The following is a 26,336-nucleotide window of genomic DNA, read 5'->3' on the forward strand; positions in this document are numbered from 1 at the left end:
AGTGGCCAGAGATGCACTGATCTGAAGCCAGAAGCCAGGTGCTTCTTCCTAGTCTTCCATGTGGGTGCAGAGGCCCAAGCACTTGGGCTGTCTTCTACTGCTTTCCCAGGCCACAGTAGAGATCTGGATTGAAGAGGGGCAGCTGGGACTAGAACTCGCACCCATATGGGATGCCAGCATAGCAGGTGGAGGATTAATCTATTGCTCCACGGCGCCGGCCTGATGTTTAATTTCTGGCTATGGTTTTTTGAGGTCTATTGCACTTGAAGGATATCACCTTTTTTGAGTTGCATATTTATGCAAGCCTGAATTCTATGAAAATATACTTCCACATTCATTACACTCCTAAGAAATCACTTGTGTGAATTTTCTGATGTATAATGCCATTTCTGACAAATGGCTTTTTGTCACACTAATAATATTTCTGAACTTCTTCATTTTCTTTAAAAATTTATGTTATTTATTTGAAAGACAGAGTTAGAGAGAGACAGAGAAGCAGAAAGAGGTCTTCCAACTGCTAGTTCACTCCCCAGATGGATGCAATGGCTGGAGTTGCAGCGATCCAAAACCAGGAGTCAGGAGTTTCTTCTGGGTCTCCCACGTGGGTGCAGGGCCATCTTCTACTGCTTTCCCAGGCCATAGCAGAGAGCTGGATCAGAAGAGGAGCAACTGGGACTAGAACCAGTGCCCACATGGTATGCCAGCATTTCAGGCCAGGGCTTTAACCTACTGTGCCACAGCGCTGGTCCCAACCTTTCTTCCTTATGGGAGTGCCTATTGTATGGGATGTAATTTCCAGCAAAAGGCTCTGTCACATGGTTATGTTGATTTTGCAAAAAGTCCTTCACATTCATTATATTCTTAAGTTCTCTCCCTTGTTTGATCTACATGTTATGAGGTATTCCTTCTGACAAAAGGCTTTCCCACATTTATTACAAGATTTCCACCATGTAATAAATTCTCTGATGTTATATTGTGTGATTTTGGCAGAGTTTTCCAACATTCATTCCATTCATAAGGTTTCTCCCCCATGTGAATTCTGATGTTTTATGAGGTGTTACTTATGGATAAAGGCTTTTCCATATGCATTATATCCGAAGTGTTTTCTCCCATATGAATTAGATGATGTGCAATGAGGGCTGAATTATGGGGAAAAGCTTTCCAAGTCATTATGTCCAAAAGGTTTCTCTTCCTGTGCATTTTCTGATGCATTCTGAGATGTGACTTATTGCCAAGGGCTTTTCTACAGTCATTGCATTCATGAAGTCTCTCCCTGGTGTGAATTCTGTGGTGTGATATGAGCTATGATTTATAACATATGATTTATAAAGGCTTTTCCACACTTACTAGATTCATAAGGTTTCTGCCCTGTGTGAACTGTTTTGATATGAGTATAACTTATACAAAAAGGCTTTTCCACAGTCATTACATTTATGAGCTTTCTCCCCTGTGTGAATTCACTGGTGTATGATGAGGTTTGACTTTCGTCCAAAGGCTTTTCCACAGTCATTACATTCATGAGGTTTCTCCCCTGTGTGAATTCGCTGATGTTTCCTTAGGCCTGACTTGTGTCCAAAGGCTTTTGCACAGTCATTACATTTATGAGGTTTCTCCCCTGTGTGAATTCGCTGGTGTATGAGGAGGTCTGGCTTTCGTCCAAAGGCTTTTCCACAGTCATTACATTCATGAGGTTTCTCCCCCGAGTGAATTTGCTGATGTATGATGAGGTCTGGCTTTCGTTCAAAGGCTTTTCCACAGTCATTACATTTATAAGGTTTCTCCCCCGAGTGAATTTGCTGATGTATTATGAGGTCTGGCTTTCGTCCAAAGGCTTTTCCACAGTCATTACATTTATGAGGTTTCTCCCCTGTGTGAATTTGCTGGTGTATGATGAGGTTTGACTTTCGTCCAAAGGCTTTTCCACAGTCATTACATTCATGAGGTTTCTCCTCTGTGTGAATTCGCTGGTGTATGAGGAGGGATGACTTGCTTCCAAAGGCTTTTCCACAGTCATTACATTTATGAGGTTTCTCCCCTGTGTGAATTCGCTGGTGTATGAGGAGGGATGACTTGTGTCCAAAGGCTTTTCCACAGTCATTACATTTATGAGGTTTCTCCCCTGTGTGAATTCGCTGGTGTATGATGAGGTTTGACTTGTGTCCAAAGGCTTTTCCACAGTCATTACATTTATGAGGTTTCTCCCCTGTGTGAATTCGCTGGTGTATGAGGAGGGATGACTTGTGTCCAAAGGCTTTTCCACAGTCATTACATTTATGAGGTTTCTCCCCTGTGTGAATTCGCTGGTGTATGAGGAGGGATGACTTGCGTCCAAAGGCTTTTCCACATTCATTACATTTATGAGGTTTCTCTCCTGTGTGAATTCTCTGGTGTACTATGAGGTCTGACTTCCACAGAAAGCCTTTTCCGCATTGAAGGCATTTATAAAGTTTCTCTCTTGTGTGAATTTGCTGATGGTTTATGAGGTATGACTTCTGTGTAAAGGCTTTTCTACAGTCACTACATTCATGAGGTTTCTCCCCTGTGTGAATTTGCTGATGTTTCCTGAGGACTGAATTTTGTCTAAAGGCTTTTCCACAGTCATTACATTCAGAAGGTGAATTAAAACTGAGTGATTTTCCACAAGGTTTACATGTGTAAAGTTTTTCCCTTGTATTTAGTTTCTGGTTTATTGCAAGATGTGACTGGTGAATGACAGGTTCAACATACATAATGTACTTATAAAATTTCTTTCTTGTGTGAGTTTGTTGATGCATATTGAGGCTAGAATTTTCATGGATAGCTTTTTCTATTTGCGTTGCTTTTCCAAAAGTGACAGTTGATTTATTACAGTTTTCTGCCATATGAACCCTCTCAGATTTACAGAACATCTTTCTTGTGAAGACTTTTGCTTGTCCAGTGGGTCCAAATGGCTGCTTCATGATGTGAATATTGTCAAGCTGGCTAAGAGGCTCACAGAACTGGAGAGATTTTCCAGGTATCTTAGTGTTATCAAATTTCTCTCCAGCCTGTAGTTGATCAGGCCCACTGGGGGGATACACAGTGTGACATTTATTGCATTCCTCAGGCTTCAATCCTGAATAGATTCCCTTTTTAATAATCAGTGTTGGAACATGGCTTGAATTTAAACTAAGTGTTTTCCTTAATTCAATTCTCTTGAGAGCTGATGTCTTGTTATTTTTCATAAAATCCTGATTCAGATTTTTGTCCTGACTTTCCTGGTTGATCCTAATCAGGTCATCCCTTTTCATGACCACTGAAATGAGAAAAAAGCAATCATGTCACTGAATCACATGTAACTGTTTCTCCTGCCATACTCATGTAAAGGGAATGAAGTTACTTGTTATCCAAGTGGCATAAGATGTTCACAAAATCAGTATGAGGTAATTATTTGTGACCATTATATGGTTTTTCTCCTTAATACATTAATATACCATGACGTTTCCCAGTGTTCAAACATGATCCTTTTTACTATGGGAATTTGTCAAGGATGGTAGAATGACATTTGTGCTATGATGTGTGGGATACCTGCATCTCAAAACAGTGTCAGTTTGAGCCCTGGCTACTCTGCTTTCAGTACAGCTCTCTGCCTATGTAAACTGGAAGGAAGCAGATAATGGTTCATGTGCCTGGGAACCTGTGAGAAACCAGGGAAGACTAGAGGGATTCTAGAGTTTTGGCTTCAGACTAGTTAGACCTAAGTGTTGCAGGCATCTGGGAAGTGAGCTAATAGAGGACCTCTTTCTCTCTCTTTCTCTCTCTCACTATCACTCTGCCTTTCACAAAGATGAAATAACTATAAAATATTTTAAAGAATGGGCAAATATTTAATAAAAATATTCACCCACTACCTAGCAACCATTTTTTTCCCTGTCCTTTTTTCCCAGTTTATTTTTATAAAAATTGTGTGCTTTTTGCTTCTCTGATATCTCAACCATAAACATGAAAAAGTTTTACTGATCATTTACTTGCAAGTGGAGAAGAGTGAAATGTGCCTGTACTTTAAGCAGGACAACATTTAAGGAGTAGGATTTAAATCTATGAGTGTTTCATGCTCAGTCTTCCTAGGTAAACATCATTTGTGGGATTTTTCAAATGAAAAATGACTTTGTCTCTACTCTATGACAGCTTCCCCAAATTCCTAAGGACACCCAACACCTTCAGCTTCTCAGAAGTACAACAGGTACAGAAAATTCCCAATATACCACTTTAGTTAAACACTCCCAATCAGTTTGAAGAATTTGTTTCTGCAAACTGGGATGTGTTCATCTTCTTTGAAAAGTGGTTTCTAACTCATTCTGAAATCATCAGTGCTGGTTACCTCCTCTAAAGTCTTTCTAGAAACATTCCTGTGTGATAATTTGAATTTCTGGAGGCATTTGATCAGTTGCCTCCTATTTTCACTGAAAGCTTCATTTCCTATGCTTTTCTTGTCTTTTTATTTGCTTATTTTCAATGATACTGAAAATAAGAGAGAAATCATACTTCAAACTCCACCCTAAAAGAAATCTGAGCCACTCAACATAACCCCATGAGGCTACTTGACCTTGGGTCTCAAAATCTCATTACTTTCTTGGTGAGTCTAGGATCACTTATTTTCATGTTTAATGTAAGTTCATCCTTAGTTTAGGATTTCTTTTTTCAAAGATTTACTTTATTTATTTGAAGGCTAGAATTATAGAGAGAGAGACAGAGAGAAGTCTTCCATCTGCTGGTTCACTCCCCATATGGGAACAACAACCAATGCTGGGCAAAATGAAGTTAGGAGCCAGGAGTGTCTTTCTTGTCTCCCACATGGGTACAGGGGGCCAAGGATTTGGGCCAACCTCTGCTCTTTTCTCAGGTGCATTAGCAGAGAGCTGGATTAGAAGAGGACCAGCTGGGACTTGAAATGGCACCAATATGCAATGCTAATGTTGCAGGCTGGAGCTTTAACACACTGCACCACAGTGTCATTCCTAGCTTCATAATTTCTGATGTCACAGCACAGAGGCTTACTCATGACCATCTTTTTTTTTTTAAGATTTATTTATTTGAAAGTCAGAGTTATAAGAGAGAGGAGAGGCAAAGAGAGTAAGGTCTTCCAACCAATGGTTCACTCCCCAATTGGCCACAATGGCCAGAACTGTGCTGATCTGAAGCCAGGAGCTGCTCCTGGGTCTCCCTCAGGTACAGGGGACCAAGGACTTGGACCATCCTCTACTGCTTTCCCAGGCCATAGCCAAGAGCTAGATCAGAAGTGGAGCAACTGGGTCTCAAACTGGTGCCCATATGGGATGCTGGTGCTTCAGGCTATGGTGTTAATTCACTGTGCCACAGCGCCGGCCACATGACCATCTTTTAGCATTTACTTATTTACTTACTTGAGAGTAAGAGAGACAGAATGAAAGATAAAGACAGACTGAAACAGAGGTTTGCCAACTATAGGCTCACTCCTCAAATGTTTCCAACAGACTATAATTTTCTTATTTATTTGAGAGGCACAGAGGAAAAAAAAGAAAGAGACTAAGAAAGAGAGAGTTCACATTTATTGATTCAGTCCTGAGCAAGTTCTATGCCTGGGCAAAATCATGAGTGGGAACGCAATCTGAGCAATGAGTTAGAAATAAGTTTCTGGGGGCTGGCATTGTGGCATAGCAGGTAAAGCCACCACCTGCAGTGCCAACATCACTTATGGGCACCAGTTTAAGTCCTAGCTGCTCCACTTCTGATCCAGCATTCTGCTATGGCCTGGGAAAGCAGTAGAAGATGGCCCAAGTCCTTGGACCCCTGTACTCATATGGGAGACCTGGAAGAAGCTCCTGGCTCCTAGCTTCAGATCAGTACAGCTCCAGCCACGACAGCCAATTGGGAAGTGAACCAGTGGATGGAAGACCTCTCTTTCTCTCTCTGCCTCTCCTTCTTCTCTCTCTCTGACTTTCAAATAAATAAATAAATCTTTAAAAAAAAAACAGAAACAGGCTGCCGTGGCGGCTCAATAGGCTAATCCTCTGCCTGCGGCACTGGCACACCAGGTTCTAGTCCTGGTCGGGGTGCTGGATTTTGTCCCAGTTGCCCCTCTTCCAGGCCAGCTCTCTGCTGTGGCCCAGGAGTGCAGTGGAGGATGGCTCAGGTCCTTGGGCCCTGCACCCACATGGGAGACCAGGAGAAGCACCTGGCTCCTGGCTTTGGATCAGCGTGGTGTGCCAGCCACAGCACACCGGCCATGGTGGCCATTGGAGGGTGAACCAATGGCAAAAGTAAGACCTTTCTCTCTGTCTCTTTCTCTCACTGTCCACTCTGCCTGTTAAAAAAAAAAAAAAAAAAACAGAAAAATTAATCTTAAAAAAATAAGTTTCTGTATGTTGCCTAATTAACAAGCACTGAAGGAACTAATAAGTGCATGAAGGGAAAGGTATGAAAGTGTAGAGAAGGACAAGTTAGAATTGGGGGAATGTATCAAACCTAGATAAAAGCCTTAGTAACATCAGAAAATGACTGGATTTTTTTTTTTTTAATCAAAGAACATCTTCACTAAGAACAAAAGTTAGAAAGATATTGGTATCTCCAAATGCCTGTGTCTGATGCACAAAAGCAGCTGTCATCAGGAGTAAGGCTTGAGAAAAATTCATGGAAAGAACACCAGTCAACATCTGCACACTTTCTGCCTTGGCCTCCCTGTCTCTTATGTGCAGACTGACCTGAAAGGCTCTGATTCAAGCATTCATCCACCATCCATGGCTCTTCTCCTCGTTCCAACTTGAAGATCAAGTCAGGTTTGGTAATGCAGTGCCCTATTAATGGAAACAAAGTAAGACTTTGTAAAATCACTATCTTGGGTTATTCAAAGGACTACAGCTTGGTTCAGGAGCTATGCAACAAATGTTCCAATTTGAATCTTTTGTTAGATGGTAGATATTCAGATTATTCATGGACTCAAATTCTAATCCTGCCCAATATTAAACATTATAAAGTGTTCCCTTATTTGTCAAATAGCAAGAAAATGTTATCACTGGGCGTGTGATGGGTGTCACTCACCCAAGGAGAACAGGCTGCTGTAGGTCTCCAGCATCACATCTCTGTACAGGATTTTCTGAGCATTGTTCATTTTCTGCCATTCTTCCCACGTAAAGTACACAGCCAGGTCTTCAAATGCTGTCATCACCTATAATAATACACTTCCAGTCAACATGTTAACTCTGTCACAAAATAAACACTGACAGTTGTGTATGGATATGAAGGAAAAAAGGAAGGATATGGTTTCACATTAGACTTGAGTGTCTAGAAAGCCACACGGAGCATTCAACAGAGTCAAACCCATGATCTACAGGCTGTGAGACATGCCCAAGCTGGAGGGAACCAGGAGGTTCAAATCACAAAGGCCACATCTGTCAAGGGGAATTGCACAGCAGGCTAGAAGAGGGGCAATACTGACTCTTGACTGGGCAATGTTAAGGAGAAGTATGTAGAAGCATTGAGAAAAAAGGCAAGAAACCATCAGTGAAACTACGATGGGAATGAACAGAAAACAATTTCCAGGAAAACACCATGCATATCATTTCCAATATGTCAGAGAAAAAATATATTAAAAGACAGGGCAGACATTTAGCTTAGTGTTGTTTATGATGCCACCTCAGAGTGTCTGTGATTTCCAATGCCAGCTCTAGTTTCTAGCTCCCAGATAATGCAAACCTGGGGAAGCAATGGCGATGTCACCAATGAAGGAGGCCTAGATTCCATTCCTCAATCCTGGCTTCAGTCCTGCCCCACCTGTTTGGTATGGTTATCTAGGAAGTGAATTAATGTGTCAAAGCTCTCTATCTCTCAGTCCATCAACTTTTTTCTCTATCAAGCTAATAAATATTTTTAAGTAAGATAGAAAATACAGGTAAGACAAAGAATACAAATTAGCTTTTGCCCTTGTCTATGATTATTCTAGTGATAAACAATTGAAATAACATTATACCTAATTAAAGTGAAAGCAATGGAAATACTTGCCCAAAACATTCAAATGATAAACCTTTGAAATGACATTATACATAATTAAATGAAAGCAATGGAATTATTTGCCCAAAAAGAGAACCTGGGAATGTCTGCAGTACAATCTGCATTTGTGACTCACTGAGAAAAATGCTTAGAGATTTGTTTCAGAACCTGCAATAGTCACCAGAATTGTGATCCAGCAGGCTAAGCCTCCACCATCAATGCTGGCATCCCATGTAAACAGAGGACTTGAGTCCTTGCTGCTCCAATTCCAATCTAGTTCCCTGCTAACCTGATTGAAAGAGCAGTGAAAATGGCCTGAGTATTTGGACCCTTCCACCAATGTGGGAGACCCATGGAGTCCCAGGCTCCTGGCTTTGGCCTGGCCCACTCCCAGCCATTGTGGGCATTTGGGGAATGAACACTAGATAGAAGATATATCCTTTTGTCTCCCTGTCTCTCCCAATCTCTCCAAGTCCACCTTTCAAATAAATAATCTTAAAAAAATAAATGAGCCTCCAGTAGATTCTTTTCTCCACACATTCCTTATCCTATTCCAGAATCCAATTCAACTTCTCAAAGGTATTAAGAACTCCATTACTCTAACAATTTGAAAACAAACTTAACTGATTTGTGTTCCAGCACTAGGTAACTCTTCCTCTTGCAGAATGCTAAGTGCTTACTTCATAGGTAGCACTAAAACACTGTTCAGTACATCATCTATGTGTAGAATGTTTCAGACATGACCCCAAAAATGTAGCATATTGTGCTTAGTTTCAACTCAATTCATGTAGCAAATATATATTTTGCTATAGCAACAGAAAGACAAGAGACCAAACTGCATTATTATAGATGACAGTAATGTTTCATAATCATGCCAAATTCATAATTCATTTCTGTATATCCTGTGATAACAAATTTTATATTTATTTTTCTATTTTAAAATTTTGTAAAGATTTATTTATTTATTTGAAAGTCAGAGATACACAGAGAGAGGAGAGGCAGAGAGAGAGAGAGGTCTTCCATCTGCTGGTTCAGTCCCCAGTTGGCTGCAATGGCTGGAACTGCACCAATCTGAAGCCAGGAACCAGGAGCTTCTTCTGGGTCTCCCACATGGGTTCAGGGGTGCAAGGACCTGGGCCATCTTCCACTGCTTTCCCAGGCCATAGTAGAGGGCTGGAGCAGAAGTGGAGCAGCCGGGTCTCAAACCGGTGCCTATATGGGAAGTCGATGCTTTAGACCAGGGCATTAACCCACTGAGCCACAGAGCCAGCCCCATATTTTCCATTTTAATTAACTAGTATACTGGGACTGGCACTGTGGCTAGCAGGTAAAGCCACTGCCTTCAGTGCTGGCATCCCATATTGGTGCCAGTTCAAGTCCCAGTGGCTTCACTTCCAATCCAGCTCTCTGCTATGGCCTGGGAATTCAGTAGGAGATGGCCTAAGTCCTTGGGCCCCTGAACCCATGTGGGAGACCCAGAAGCTCTTCAATTCTAGCTTTGGACCAGTGCAACTCCGGCCATTGTGGCAAACTGGGGCGTGCACCAGCAGATGGAAGACTCTCTCTCCCCCTCTGCCTCTCTGTAACTCTGACTTTCAAATAAATAAAAAAAATCTAAAAAAATAAATAAATAAACTAGCATTAAACACCTAAAATGAGTACTGACAAGCTGGGGAATAATTAAAAAAAAAAACACTTACAGGTGATATATTAATTTTCTTTCCTCTTAGAAACATGTGGAGGACCCAGAATCATACCTGGGAGAGAAGGTGAATGGCAGGAGTTCAAAGAAAACTCTAGAGGCCAACGCTGTGGCATAATGGGTAAAGCTGCTGCCTTCAGTGCCAGCATTCCATATGGGTTCTGGTTTGAGTACTGCCTCCTCAACATACAATCTAGCTTTCTGCTATGTCCTGAGAAAGCAGTGGAACATGGTCCAAGTCCCTGGGCCACTGCACCTGCATGGGAGACCCAGAAGCTCTTGGGTCTTGGCTTTGGATCGGCTGAGCTCCAGCCTTTGCAGTAATTTGGAGGGTGAGCCAGCAGATAGAAGACTTTCTCTCTCTGCAACTCTTTCAATAAATAAATGAAATCTTAAAAAAAAAAAAAAAAAAAAAAAAAAAAAAAAAAAAAAAAACCTCTGGTTTCCTTCTGCACTGAACAGTGGGGAAAAAAAGGATATAATAGAATGAATAAAGAATAATAAATACATTAACCAAGAAAACATCAGCTTCACTGTGGAGGAATACTCCTGTAAAAATAGAAATATATAGGAAAATGCATCCACCTATATTAAGTGGCACAGATTAAACAGAAGTTATCATTGGTTTAACAAAAGCATTATCTACAAATTTTGTAAAATAATAATGTAAAAGTAAAAAGAAAAGTTGAGTGTTCAAATGAATAAGGTTATCAGAGATAAACATTATGTTGTTATTAAAGTTTATACTAAAGAAAGTTAACAAATACACATAATGTATATTTAATGCAGTGCACTTTACCAGTAATGATTCCAAGTAGCACCTTTCCCTGTATTCATCCCTTCACAAAACCCTGGATTGGGGCTGGCACTGTGGCCTAGTGGGTAAAACTGCCACCTGCAAACTGGCATCCCATATAGGCACTGGTTTGATTCCCAGCTGCCCCACTTCTGATCCAGCTTTCTGCTATGGCCTGGGAAAGCAGTAGAAGATGGCCCAAGTCCTTGGGCCCCTGTACCCATGTGGAAGACCCAGAAGAATCTCCTGGATCATGGCTTTGGATTGGCACAACTCTGGCCATTGCAGCCAACTGGGAAGTGAACCAGCAGATGGAAAAGCTTTCTATCTCTCTCTCTGCCTCTCCCTCTCTCTGTGTGTAACTCTTTCAAATGAATAAATAAATCTTTTTGAAAAAGACCATGAATTTCACCATTTCAATTGATTTACCCCATGAGATACCAGTAAATGTGATAGAAATAGACAATTTGTTAAAATATTTATTTATATGAAAGAGTTACACAAAGAGAGAAGGAGAGGCAGAGAAAGAGAGAGAGGGAGAAGGAGGAATAAAGAGAGGTCTTCGAACTGCAGGTTCACTCCCCAGATGGCTGCAATGGCTGGAGCTGTGTAGATCCAAAGATATGAACCAGGAGCTTCTTTCAGGTCTCCCACAAGGGAGCAGGGGCCAAAGGACTTGGGCCATCTTCTACTGTTTTTCCAGGCTGTAGCAAAGAGCTGGATCAGAAGTGGAGCAGCCAAGTCATGAACTGACACCCATATGAAATGCTGGCACTGCAGGCGGTGTCTTTACTTGCTATGTCACAGAACCAGCCCCAGAAATAGACAATTTGTAAAGTATTTGCCTTCCCAGCTTTTCTTTTTCTGACAGTTATCTTCTGAAAAACCCTGGGGCCTGCCTGTTGAAGAGATAGTATGTAGGCTGGTGCCGTGGCTCACTAGGTTAATCCTCCGCCCGTGGCACTGGTATTCCAGGTGACAGTCTCAGTTGGGGTGCTGGTTCTGACCCAGTTGCTCCTTTTCCAGTCCAGCTCTCGGCTTTGGTCTGGGAAGGCAGTGGAGGATGGCCCAAGTTCTTGGGCTCTGCACCCACATGGGAGACCAGGAGGAAGTGCTTGTCTCCTAGCTTTGGATCAGCACAGCATACTGGCCATAGCAGCCATTTGGGGGGTGAACCAATGGAAGGAAGGCATTTCTCTCTGTCTCTCTCTCTCTCACTAACTCTGCCTGTCAAAAAAAGAAAAAAAGAGATAATACATAGCCAAGATTCAACACAAACCCCAGACACTTAAGTGAACCCTCAATCAGTTCCCCAAATGGCTAAACTCTCATTTCTGCTCCTGGACTGATCATAGGAACTGCCCAGCTGAGTACAGCCCAAAACACAGAGTCAGAACTGCAAATCAACTGGCTATTTGTTAAGCCATTGTGTTTTCTGATTTGTCCTACATCAAATGCTGATATATATCAGTAAGTATGGCAGAAAGTTGAATTACATGCAAACTACAATGCATACAACTTCAAAATTTCATTTGGAAGTTCCCATAAAACAGGGCCAGCATTGTCACATAGCAAGTAAACCTGCCGTCTGCAATACAAGCACCCCATATGAGCACTGGTTCATGTTCTGGCTCTTTTGCTTTTGATCTAGCTTCCTGCTGATGGCCTGAGAAAAGCAATGGAAGATGATCCAAATACTTGGGCAAATGCTACCAATGTGGGAGATCCAGGTGAAGATCTTGGTTCCTGACCTCATTCTTTCCTGGCCCTGCTCAATGCAGCCATCTGTGATGTTAACAAGCAGAAGGGAGATCTCTCTGGGTCTCTCCTCTATATACAATACTTTCAAATAATTTTTTTAAAAAACTTAGAAAAAAGCTCCTATAAACACAATCTTTGCCTATCAATTAGACCTTAGAGGTTTCACCTCACCCTGGTTAGAATGGCTCACATACAGAAATCTACCAACAACAGATGCTGGAGAGGATGTGGGAAAAAAGGGACACTAACCCACTATTGGTGGGAATGCAAACTGGTCAAGCCACTATGGAAGTCAGCCTGGAGATTCCTCAGAATCCTGAATATAACCCTACCATACAACCCAGCCATCCCACTCCTTGGAATTTACCCAAAGGAAATTAAATTGGCAAATAATAAAGATGTCTGCACCATAATGTTTATTGCAGCTCAATCACAATAGTTAAGACCTGGAACCAACCCAAATGCCCATCAACAGTAGACTGGATAAAGAAATTATGGGACATGTACTCTATAGAATACTACACAGCAGTCAAAAACAATGAAATCTGGTCATTTGCAACAAAATGGAGGAATCTGGAAAACATCATGCTGAGTGAATTAAGCCAGTCCCAAAGAGACAAATATCATATATTCTCCCTGATCTGTGACAACTAACCAAGCACCTACATGGAAGCCTGTTGAAGTGAAACGGACACTTTGAGAAACAGTGACTTGATCACCCCTTTTCCTAACTATTGATGAACAACTTAATACTTTATCCCTTTTAGTACTTTTTTGTTCTACTTAATACTTTGGTTGAACTCTTTAATTAACACACAATTATTCTTAGGTGTTTAACTGAAAAGTGGTCCTTGTTAAATATAAGAGTGCGAATAAGAGAGGGAGGAGATGTACAATCTGGGACATGCTCAATCAGACTTGCCCCAAATGGTAGAGTTAAAAACGTGCCAGGGGATTCCAATTCAATCCCATCAAGGTGGCATGTACCAATGCCATGTCACTAGTCAAAGTGATCAATTTCAGTTCACAATTGATCATAATGATAGGATTAAGAGTCAAAGGGATCACATAAGCAAGACTAGTATCTGCTAATATTAACTGATAGAATTAAAAAGGAGAGAACTATCCAACATAGGAAGCGGGATACACAGCAGACTCATAGAATGGCAGATGTCCTAAACAGCACTCTAGCCTCAGAATCAGCCCTTAAGGCATTTGGATCTGGCTGAAGAGCCCATGAGAGTATTTTAGGCATGGAAAGCCAAGACACACTGGAAAAAAAAAATTAAAAAAATAAGAAATAAAAGCCTAAATAAAAGATCCCTGTGAGTGATATCTCAATGGATAGAACAGGCCTTCAAAGAAGGAGCTACCTTTCTCTGAAGGCAGGAGAGAACTTCCACTTTGACTATGACCTTGTCTAAGTAAGATTGGAGTCGGTGAACTCAAAAGGCTTCCACAGCCTTGGCAACATATGACAAGAGCCTAGGGTGATTACTGATGCCATAAACAAGACTGTTAATAGTTAAATCAACAACAGGAGTCACTGTGCACTTACTCACCATGTAGGATTTCTGTACTTAATATGTTGTTCAATGTGAATTAATGCTATAACTAGTACTCAAACAGTACTTTACACTTTGTGTTTCTGTGTGGGTGCAAACTGTTGAAATCTTTACTTAATATATGCTAAATTGATCTTCTGTATATATAGATAATTGAAAATGAATCTAGATGTGAATGGAATGGGAGAAGGAGCCGGAGATGGGAGGGTTGCAGGTGGGAGGGAAGTTATGGGGGGGGGGAAGCCATTGTAATCCAAAAGCTGTACTTCGGAAATTTATATTTATTAAATAAAAGTTAAAGAGAAAAAGAATACAGTGGGCAGAAGCATAGCCCAGGTACTAAGTATATAACAGACTAGATTTTAAAATGATGCTTGATCTTACCTATTAAAATAATTTGTGGACCATCAATGGATCATATTTTACAGTAAAATAGTAATAATTTGGTGCATTAATATGGCTGGAAAACAGGGTGAATGCCTTGTAAAGTCTTTGTGAATATTTAAAACTGCACTATCTAGAAATTCTTTACCCAAAACATCCTGAATTCATCTATCCATCATATCCAGTTATCTGTATATTTTTAACAAAGCTATATTTAAAAAAAAACTGCAGTTAAGTAGTGGTTTCTGACACAAATTAGGCAAGAGACAAATATTAGGGTGTCATGGAGCTCCTGCTTTTACTCCTCTTCTAGTCTAAATGAGAATTGCCATGAAATTATAGACAAACTCTTGAGGATTTGAGTGATGGTCTCATGGGCCATTGACTGTTGGCCCACAGCTACTGGTCATTTTTTCTATGTATAGTGCATGAATTGTGCCATGCAAATGCCTGTATCAGCACTTATCTGGTAATTGCCTTTCAGTGACTTCATTCTGCAAATTGAAGGACCTCAGTCTTGAACTTCAATCTTACATAACTTCACCTTCAATCTTACATAACTTCACCTCAGACCCAGAATAAAATTATTACTTAGCTCCCAGCATCATACAATGTAAACAGAAAATGAAGTTGTAGGCATCAAACAAGAATAGTATCATGAAATAGTGAATTCCCTTGTCCTTTCTAAAAATTATTGCTCCCCATAGTGGTAGCCACACACTTCTGACAGCAGGAGTTGCTGATTTTAGAATTATGCTGGAAAATTCTGTGGGGATTCCTGAGAAGAAAGTGGGAAGGCAGCACGCAACACTCAATTGTTGTTGATTGATCTTTTACAATTCATTGTTTTTATTTGACAGGTAGAGTTACAGACAGTAAAAGAGAGACAGAAAGGTCTTCCTTGTGCTGGTTCACTCCCCAAATGGCCGCTGTCACCAGCACTGCATTGATCCAAAGCCAGGAGCCTGGTGCATCTTCCTGGTCTCTCATGGGGGTACAGGGGCCCACGCACTTGGGCCATCCTCCACTGCCTTCCCTGGCCACAGCACAGAGCTGGACTGGAAGAGGAGTAACCAGGACTAGAACCTGGTGCCCATATGGGACACCAGTGCCACAGGTGGAGGATTAACCAAGTGAGCCATGGCACCAAACCCTAAATACACCTTCTGACCAGCATTTCTAATTTCAAGCACTTAGAAATAGGAGCTCTAACACTTGATTTTACTAAATCAATAATGAAAAATATAGTCCCTAAGATATAAAGAGAGTGAGGATCACAGACTGAAACTAATTCAGGATCCTACAAGGACTAAATTTGAGGTCAAGCTTGAGCTACTTATCACTAATAGAAGCAACCAGTGTTATCTGATCAAGTTTTACTAGATGGGAGTGGTATCCCATATTTGTGCCAGTTTGTGTCCCAGTCTCTCCACTCCTGATCCAGCTCCCTGCTATTGAACCTGGGAAAATAGCAGCAAAAGATGGCCCAAGTGTGTGGGCCTCTGCCCACACCACAGTGCCAGCCCTAAGAAGTCTTAAAAACCTAAAGAAAGAAAATGTATAATATATCAACTATAGTTGTATATAGGTATAAATTTCTGAAAAGTACATAATTTCATCCTTTTAGTCATCTAAAACTTACTTGTAAATTATATAATTAAAAAAGGATAAAAAGACATTGATTCTCATGTCTCTTCAGCATAAGACATCAACTTTTCCAGGTTCTAGATGCACTTATTCACAGAGTTTCATAGAAGTAATCAGTAATGTGGCTCAAATAACAGTCTTACCCAGGGAATCCCCCTAAATTTAAACAGGGTGCTCAATATCATTTTAGAAAAGTTCCAAAATATGTATCAGAAGAAAAAAATTATTTATTTGGTACATCTCATTTTAACTATAGTATTACCTAAATTTCCAATAGTCAGATGTACTCAAAAAATCCCACAGGTGGGAGAGATGGCCTAACACAGCAAGTAATTATTAAAATATAAATGTTAAGCTACAACTTAACTAGGGAAAATAACACTCCACAGGTCCCAAACTAAAATAATTAAGATGACATAATAAAAGGAAACTCAATGTCTTCATGCATTAAAATGTATTACATTAAACTTAATAAACAAAAAGGTGATTATTCCAGCTGTTTCCCACTTGGCAGCCCAATTTTACCTGTTGAATCTGGAAAAAAGTAAATGGCATCTCATGGTAGATTACTAAAATCTTAATGCTATAGGCCATCGATTATGTCCACCATACTTTATATCTAATATTAACATATCTGATGCTTCTTAGTAGATAAATGACCTGTCTTAACTATTACAAAAGTGGCAAATGTGTTTTTGCTCAAAGCTTTTCCAACAGCTCCTCAGTCTAGTTTGCCTTCACTTTGGAAAGACACTTTTTCTAGGGTATACATGAGCATCTCATTGACTTGGCCATCAAACATAATTTTTGCAAAGAATTTAACTGTACCCAGCTTTTATCAGGAGCACAAGAATATATCACATTGATGACTTCCTCCCTTCATGAGACTATTTGACACACTTGTGAAGAACATACAATGCTAATACCTTTTAGTCCTTCCTGGGTTTTGGTGCAATGCATGCCTCATTTAAAAAATTAATTGTCATGGATGCTACAAATCAGTCCAGCTTATATGGCCCCCCTTCCAATGAAAAGTCAAATTGAATACTGTAGGCACTATCCTTAGTGCTCTCAGTGACTTCTTCACTCAAGGAGATCATATGCCTTCTAAATTCTCTGGATCATTTGTGATATCCACTGCTTCTCAAGGGCTGTGATGCAAGGAATAACCTCTCTTGGAACCTTGCTATGTGCCAGTAAAATTAAATTAGATTTCTATTAATTGTGCTATACTGGAAAAATAGTCACCTACACACCTTGAGCCTGTGATTCTCCAAACCTTGTTATCTAGTAGGACTTTGGCCATGGATATAGAACAGTAAAACATGAGAATGGCTACTAATGCCTCCTTAATAGATGATGGACCCAAACTTGGCATACTCCATTTGGCAAAGGGGATGGCTTCCAATGTCTGCTGTCTATGTCCAGATGCCAGGGTACAGCAGGAGGTCACTATTCTAACAATAATAAAGAAAAACCATTTAAGTTCAGCTGGACACCATTCTACTGACTGTTGATTTCATTACTATTAATCTGGATGCCTTCACTGGTGACAATCCAGAGACCCAAAGTAGTCACAGCATTATCTGCTAACAAAAGCTTAAACCAAGAGTTATGGATTAATATCTGTTATAACACAATTCCTCAGAACCCATCTAGTCCAAACCTTGAGAGTTGGAAGCTGTTATACTTGGCCCACCCATATATAGGATGTTAATTGTGCCAGATGGGCTCTATATCCTTGTACTGCAGGGAAGATGTCATAGATATTGATGCTCCAAATTTATCCAGCTCCCTGCTAATGTGTCTGGGAAAGCAGCAAAGGCCTGCCCAGATGCTTGGGCCCCTGAATCCATGTGATGTCTGGAAGAAGCTCCTATCTTACAAGATCAGCCTGGTCTAGCCCCAGTCATTGCAGCCATTTTGGAGGAGAACAAACCAGAAGGAAAATCAGTCTCTCCCTTTCTCACTCTAACACTGCCTTTCAAATATATAAATAAATCTTTTAAAATGTAATAATTTCAATAGATTCCTCAGTGCTCAATCATGATGACTTTTACTATCTTAAGGACATTTTCATTTCTTTTTTAAAGATTTGTTTATTTGAAAGGCAGAGAGGAGGATGGTGTGCTGCAGTATGCAAAGCTGCCATCTGTTATACTGGCATCCTATATAGGCACCAGTTCAAGTCACACTTGTTCCACTTCTGATTTAGCTTCATGCTAATGGCCTGATAGAGTGGAAGATGGCCCAAGTACTTGGGCTCCTGCCACCCCCATGGGTGACTCAAAAGATGCTCCTGGTTTCAACCTGGCCCTTCACCGGCCATTGGAGAAATCAGGAGTGTGAAACAGATGATAGAAGATCTCTCTATGTCTCTCTCTCTCTCTCTGTAACTGTGACTTTCAAATAAAGAAGTAAATAACTTTTAAAATGATTTTAGAAAGGGCAGAGAAACACACAGAAAGTGGGTGAAGAGAGAGAGGAAGAGAGGTCTTGCATATGTTGGTTCACTCTCTAAATGTCTGCAACAGCTATGGCTGGACCAGGCTCTCAGGTCCCCTAATAAGTAGTAGATCTTGCACTTAGGTGAAAGGAACTGAAGAATTTGAGCCACTACCCTATGCTTCTCAGAGATATTAAGCAGGAAACTAGTTTGGAAGTGAAACACTGAAAACTTAGATTAGCACTGCAATATAGAATGTGGGCATCACATGCAATGACCAACAAATTAGAAAACCTGGAAGAAATCAAGACACATGCTAGGTAAAAAAATTGAGCCATGAAGACATATAGAAAACCTAAACAAACCAAAAACCAAAACAGATATTGAATCAGTAACAAAAACCCTACAAAGAAAAGCCCAAGACCAGAAAGCTTCACTGCTAAATTCTACCAGACTTTTAAAAATAGAACTAATTGGGCAGCACCGTGGCTCAATAGGCTAATCCTCCAGCTTGTGGCACTGGCACACCAGGTTCTAGTCCCAGTTGGGGCGCCGGATACTTTCCCAGGTGCCCCTCTTCCAGGCCAGCTCTCTTCTATGGCCCAGGAGTGTAGTGGAGGATGGCCCATGTGCTTGGGCCCTGCACCCCATGGGAAACCAGAAGAGGCAACTGGCTCCTGGCTTTGGATCAGCACGATGCGCTGGCTTCAGCATGCCAGCCGTGGCGGCCATTGGAGGGTGAACCAATGGCAAAGGAAGACCTTTCTGTCTGTCTCTCTCTCACTGTCCAGGCTACCTGTCCAAAAAAAAAAAAAAAAAAAAAAAAAAAGACTAATTCCAATTCTTCTTAAGCTATTCAAAGCAATTGAAAGAGAAGAGTATTCCCAAACTCCTTCTGTTTGGCCAGTGTCACCTTATTTTCTAAACCCAAAAATGATACAATAAAGAGAATTAAAGAACAATATCTCTGATAACCACCACAGATCCCAAAATTCTCAACAAAATACTAGCTAATAAAATCCAACAACAGATCATAAAGATAATTTACCTGGACCAAGTGGAATGTACCTATGGTATGCAGGGATAGTTCAACATATGCAAATCAATAAATGTGATATGTGACACTGGCAAACTAAAGAATAAAAACCACATGATGATCAATAGATGAAGAGAAAGTATTTGATAAAAAACAGCCTTTCATTATAAAAACCTTAAGCAAGTTGGGAATAGAAGGAACATTCCTTATCACAATCAAGGCAATATATGACAAATCTTCAACCAACATCATATTGAATGGAAATCATGGAAGCATTTCCACTAAGATCTGAAACCAAAGTTGCTCTCCCTCATTACTGCTGTTCAATACACTACTGACAGTTTTAGCCATGGCAATAATGCAAGAAAAAGAAATCAAAGGAAAACAAATTAGAAAGGAGAAAGTCCAATAATTTGTTTGCAGATGACATGATCCTAAATATTGGGAAACCAAAAGACTCCACCAAGAGATTATTGAAACTCACAAGAAAGTTTGGCAAAGTTGTAAAATATGAAATCAACACACAAAAATCAATAACCATTATATACACAAAAATGCCATGGCTGAAAAATAACTTATCAGAACAGTGCCATTCTCAATAACCATAAAATTTTTTATTACCTTGGAATAAATTTAGTCAAGGGTGTGAAAGATCTTTATAAGAAAAATTACAAAACATTAAAGAAAAAAAAGAAAACACAAAAAAAGGAAAAATCTTTGATGTTCATAAATTGGAAGAACAAATATCATCAAAATTCCCATTCTACCAATAGAAATTAGTTTTAATTTTACTTTTACAATCATTTATTTATTTGAGAAAAAGTTATAGACAGAGAGACGGAGAGACAAAAAGCGATGCCTTCTAACTGTTGGTTAATTCTCCAAATAGCTGTAATGGCTGGTGCTGGGCTGATCTGAACCCAGGAGCTAGGAGCTTCCTCCTCATCTCCTATATGGATACAGGAGCCCAAACACTTGGGCCATCTTCTTCTGCCTTCCCAGGCCATGAGCAGAGAGCTGGATCAGAGGACCAGCTGGGACCCAAACTGGCATCCATATGAGATGCCAATGCCACAGACAGAGGCTCAAACTACTATTCCACAGTGCCAGCCCCTCAAAAGCAATTTACAGATTCAACATGATCTCAATCAAAATACCAACAACATTCAGAAGGAAGACCTTTCTCTCTCTCTCTCTGTCTATAACTCTGTCAAAATAAAAAAATAAAATAAAAAAATTTAAAAAATAAAAGAACATACAGCATCACCTGATGGTTCAGGAGCATGACAAGTAGGGCCTTGTGGTGGCTTATTACTGAATACTTGCTCAAGAATTGATCTAAGGGTGTTTGTTGTCAGCCATTGTTTGATGATTATGTATTTCACCAAGGGGGTCATTTATATGCCATGCAAACTAGAATGAAGATTCATAATAAAACTCCTGAGTGTCATAAATTTTTATCAAAATTAACAGGTCAGTTAGGAGCTCTTAATAAATAGTTGGGGGGCTGGCACTGTGGTGCAGCAGGTTAAAGCCCTGGCCTACAGTGCTGACACACCATATGTGCTCCAGTTCAAGTCCCAGCTGCTCACTTCTGACTCAGCTCTCTGCTCTGGCCTGGGAAAGAAGTAGAAAGATGGCCCAAGTCCTTAGGCCCCTGCACACATGTGGGAGACCTGGAAGAATTTCCTGGCTCCTGGCTTCAGATCAGCACAGCTCTGGCCATTGTGGCCATTTGGGGAGTGAACTAGCGCTTGGCAAAGGCCAACTCTTTTCTGTTAGACCGAACTTGGATGGGACTCAATTATCCCAATGAGAGACTTCAATGATGCAAAAGCAAAGAGGTTTATTGTTCTAGCTTGATCTAGGGTCCACTCCTCCAATCATCACAGTGGTCATCTGATGAGGACCCATCCCATATACTTTGTGGGGTTTATATAGAGTTTCAGAGACATTCTACATATTATAGCACCATTCAGCAAATCATCTCATTCTGCGGGAATTTAAAGAACATCTCTTAAAATTGATTAGTAAATCCAGTGGTGGAATAGACCTAGTAAAGGTGGTTAGATGGCTTTGGGGTTGATGCTTTTTAAAATATTTGCTAAAATGTAGGGTCCAAACCGCTAGGGTGTATGTTCCAAACTACAGGGTTTTGGGATGTTATCAATCACCTTAATGGCCTAAAAGGACACCTGGAAAAGATTCAGATTCCTTTTGAAGCATTCATTAGTAGCCTCAACCAGTTTTTATATCGTCCATTTAATGGCTCCAATAATTTATGGGTACATAGGGCTGATGTTGGCAAGATCCTAAAAACACCCTTTGAACCCTGCTTCAGCAAATGAAAACACAGAAAATATATATTGGAAATAAGCTTTATTAATTTACAAACATGAAGAGAAGTTTTAAAAGGCATGCTATTTGGACAGATCATATTACTTTGCTGTAAAATTCTAAATCTAATGAAAGAGTCCAGGATTGTCTAGATTAGAGATTATCTTTTTGTTTTCCTTAAGGCTTATAAAACAAATACAAATGTCCTAAAGTGCTAGATTAACCTGAGTTTAACATTGACAGAAGGGAAAGTCATTCAGTAAAGAGGTAGAAATGCTTTCAGACTTAATATTAAGAATGTTGGTTTCCCAAATGCTTTTTCTTATCCATTCAGCTTAAGGTGAATTGGTATTTGCTGCATCAGCAGTCTGACTGCATGTCTTAGAGAATGAAAAATAGAGGTCTGTAGAGATGCCTGAAGAGTTGGTGCTTTTGTTAAGATTCTTCTCAGCTGCTGAGGAGTACGTTCCATCGAGTGCATAACTATGAATGATTCAGAAGATTTATAAGACTTAAGATACTCAGTTGTTAAGTTTATGAATTTTGTGGGAAATTATGGACTTACTGTGTCACCTGAGTTTGCTGTGTTAAAAAAATGAATACAAAGATTATTTTTAAATAAAACTTAAAGTATAGGCTTGTATTGAACAAGATGTATCTAAACTTCATAAAATGCTGTTATTTTAATATAAAACATACATAAGCATATGTTTTAAACATAAACAATTGATTATAAAAGCTTGTGTTTCTACTCAAATACACTTGTGAAAAGAAATGACAATTTATCCCCAAAATAATCTAGAATTTCCTAACAGTATCTAACTTAAATAATGAAGGAAAACATCCTAAAACATCTTTTGTTTGTGTGAACTTAATTACAGTACCTTAAATTAGCATTCTCCATCCCAAAGGCTATTAAAAGTTTTGAAAGGGAGATAAACTCCATGAGGTTGGTAGATTTTCTGTTCTAAATTCTTCATGTACTTGGGGCTGGTGATGTGGTGCAGAGGTTAATCCTCTGCCTGTGGTGCCAGCATCCAGTATGAGTACCGGTTCTAGTCCTGGCTGCCCCTCTTCCAGTCAGTTCTCTGCTATGGCCTGGGAAAGCAGTGGAAGATGGCCCAAGTGCTTGGGCCCCTGCATGGGAGACCAGGAAGAAGCAGCTGGCTCCTGGCTTTAGATCCATGTATCTCTGGCCATTGCAGCCATCTGGGGAGTGAACCAATGGAAGGAAGACTTTTCTCTCTGTCTCTCACTCTCCCTCTGTCTGTAATTCTACCTCTCAAATAAATAAATAAAATCTTAAAAAAAATATTCTTTAAATATTCATATTAATTACAACCTCTTATTTTAGAAAAATGAGGGTTAATGGTTTGTGACTTCTGCTAGTCTGTGATTGTTACAAAGTAAAACTTCTAGTCAAGGTATGAATTTGTAAATTCCTTATTGGCAATCAAATCATTATAACAAAAATTGTCACACTGAGTTAGTAGTCTTTAAATAAATACAAATTAGGAGAATATTTAGCAACTTAAAAACACCTGGTGGCTGGCACCATGGCTCACTAGGATAATCCTCCACCTTGCGGCGCTGGCACACTGGGTTCTAGTCCCGGTTGGGGCATCGGATTCTGTCCCAGTTGCCCCTCTTCCAGGCCAGCTCTCTGCTGTGGCTTGGGAGTGTACTGGAGGATGGCCCAAGTGCTTGGGCCCTGCACCCCATGGGAGACCAGGAGAAGCACCTGGCTCCTGCCATCGGATCACCATGGTGCGCTAGCCACTGCATGCCAGCTGCGGCGGCCATTGGATGGTGAACCAATGGCAAAAGGAAGACCTTTCTCTCTGTCTCTGTCTCTCACTCACTGCCCACTCTGCCTGTCCAAAAAAAAAAAAAAAAAAAAAAAAAACAACAACAAAACACACCTGGCTATCAAAATTATTCAGATAAGACTCCTTGTGGGGTAACCACATGCTGAATATCTGGTTTTTTATTTACATGTCACTGTCACAGGCTGAACAGCAACAGAACACAGTATGAGAATGATGAGCACTCCTCTAATTCTAGAGACATATGTGCCCTGTCAGGACTTCATTGGCCTAGCTCATCAAAAGACTCAGGAATAAATGTTTCTGTTTTCAAGAGAATTGTGGGGCCGGTGCCATGGCACAGTAGGTTAATCTTCCACCTGTGGCACTGGCATCCCATATAGGCACTGGTTCTAGTCCCAGCTACTCCTCTTTCACTACAGCTCTCTGCTATGGCCTGGGAAAGCAGTAAAATGTGGCCCAAGTGCTTGGGCCCCTGCACCCATGGGCAACTAGGAAGAAGCATCTGGCTCCTGGCATTGGATCAAGCAGCTCTGGCTGTTGTGGCCATTTGGGGAGTGAACCAGTGGATGGAAGACCTTTCTCTCTGTCTCTACCTCTCACTGTCTGTAACTCTGCCTCTCAAAGAAATAAACAAAATCCTTCAAAAAGTCTGTTAAAGTGAATTACAACCACCATTGTATGTTTTCTTTCACAACTTCAAGTGGACATAGCTCATAAAATAAAATAAATCATAGGCTGATGCCATGGCTCACTTGGCTAATCCTTCACTTGTGGCACCAGCACCCAGGTTCTAGTCCCAGTTGGGGTGCTGGGTACTAGTCCCATTTGCTCCTCTTCCTGGGCCCAGGAGGGCAGTGGAGGGTGGCGCAAGTGCTTGGTTCTCTGCACCCACACAGGATAACTGGAGGAAGTACTTGACTCCGGGCTTTGGATCGGCAGAGCACTAGCCATAGTGGCCATTAGGGGAGTGAACCAACGGAAGGAAGACCTTTCTCTGTCTCTATCTCACTGTCTATAACTCTGTCAAATATAAATAAACAAATAAGCAAATAAATAAATAAATCATAGTTTCATAAACACTAAAGCTTAGACAATTGGTACCAATGAATAGCTTCTTTCATAGTCTCTCTTTATAAATAATTAATAAACCAATTATTTTCTTCCTACTCTGCAAAGCCAGTCAACGTAATTGATTTCGAATTTAGAGTTTCCAAATCACCCAGAAATGCACAATGTTAATGCTTCTGCAGCGTTATAAGAGCATAAAATAATACAATTTTTAATTCTTGCACTTTTTAACATTAGAGAGTTCTAAGAAATTAAATGGCATTTTTTTCTAACCCATGTAAGACTAACAATGTGCAGAAAAACATAGGGATTTTTCTTATGCAGATAAATAATTGTGCTTTGCCTAGAATCATGCTTCAACTGTGGTTATTTTTCCCCTCCACTGAAGCCAGGAAGAAGAGAGTCCTGTGAAACTAATGAAATGCCCCTGGTGTTCTTAAATGATTACTTTCTGGCAGGAACTTCCAAGGAACAACACCACAGTCATAGTGAACTTCTTCTATGGTTGGAATCTTCTCTTTGCTTCCAGGAGACCAAGAGAAGCCACCTGGAGATCTCAGGGGAAGGTCACGTGGGAATGGAGAGTCATTCATCTCCTCTGGAAGCAGTTGTGTCTGTGAAATTTTTTGCTCATAGTAAATTTGACAGGTCTCTATCCATTGATAAAGAAGAGACTCATAAAAATTAGTAATACATAAAAAAAAATCATTGAAATCTCATTTTTTTCTGCCACAGGCAAGTGGAACAACATCTCTCACAGTAAAACAGACTGTAAAGAGTCTATCCAATATCTCTGGCTCTCCTCACATTCTAAGGACAGACCTTGGAGAACTTCCAGCTGCCTCTTCCAGAAAGGTAAATCAATAAATAAATTGTTAATAAAAAGAAAAAGGAGGGCCGGCGCCATGGCTCACTAGGCTAATCCTCCGCCTAGCAGCACCGGCACACCGGGTTCTAGTCCCGGTCGGGGCGCCGGATTCTGTCCCGGTTGCCCCTCTTCCAGGCCAGCTCTCTGCTGTGGCCAGGGAGTGCAGTGGAGGATGGCCCAAGTGCTTGGGCCCTGCACCCCATGGGAGACCAGGAAAAGCACCTGGCTCCTGGCTCCTGCCATCGGATCAGCGCGGTGCGCCGGCCGCAGCACGCTGGCCGCGGCGGCCATTGGAGGGTGAACCAACGGCAAAGGAAGACCTTTCTCTCTGTCTCTCTCTCACTGTCCACTCTGCCTGTCAAAAAAAAAAAAAAAAAAGAAAAAGGAAGTAACTTTTTCTGTATTTCTGGATAGGATTCCTGTCTTTGAATCAATATCTCATGATTTTTATTCATTTTTCCTTCTTTGGAATTGGAGTAGGAGTAGGCAAAAACATGCATGAAAGAAGGGGGGAAAAAGCTTAAAGTACTAGATTGTAAAGTAGGAACAAATGGACAGGAAGGCTGGAGGTGAAGGGGTAAAGACTAGGTTAGGGAAAAAAGCCAGCTTATTAAATCCTTAAAAAGAGAAAGGAAGAAAGGAGGGGGCAATAGAGAAGTATGGTTATGTTCTTCTGGAATTACCATCTTATGCAATCTGTTCTCTTTGTATTAATAAAAATAAAAATGTTTAACAACTGAAAGTTCATTCCTTTATTGCATCATTACTACCTCATTCCAACACTCTATGAAAGCAGAATCCAAAGGCAGGCATGGGTTGCAGGGTGGAAGTGACAGTGCTAGCTCTATTTCTCTAATGTCAACCTCTGCACCCCAACTTCTGATCCAACAAAGTTCTATACAGTACCCAGAATC

The 26,336-nt window shown here is 40.6% G+C and overlaps 1 protein-coding gene across 2 annotated transcripts in view; it reads right to left on the reverse strand.

Moving 5' to 3' along the window:
- Positions 1-437: 437 nt before the first annotated feature.
- Positions 438-26,336, reverse strand: part of LOC103346775 (uncharacterized) — a 36,813-nt gene continuing 10,914 nt past the window's right edge. For both annotated transcript variants that reach the window (XM_070067691.2, XM_070067690.2), the window contains 3 exons: positions 7,036-7,162; positions 6,699-6,791; positions 438-3,274 (listed from right to left, as the gene is read on the reverse strand). In XM_070067691.2, coding sequence (XP_069923792.1) covers positions 1,458-3,274; positions 6,699-6,791; positions 7,036-7,159 — 2,034 coding nt within the window. In that variant the 5' untranslated portion in view covers positions 7,160-7,162 and the 3' untranslated portion in view covers positions 438-1,457. The remainder of the gene's footprint in view (positions 3,275-6,698; positions 6,792-7,035; positions 7,163-26,336) is intronic.

Source organism: Oryctolagus cuniculus, chromosome 21 (genome assembly GCF_051225735.1).
Source record: "Oryctolagus cuniculus isolate XC-2025 breed Fujian yellow rabbit chromosome 21, ASM5122573v1, whole genome shotgun sequence".
Classification (NCBI taxonomy): domain Eukaryota; kingdom Metazoa; phylum Chordata; class Mammalia; order Lagomorpha; family Leporidae; genus Oryctolagus; species Oryctolagus cuniculus.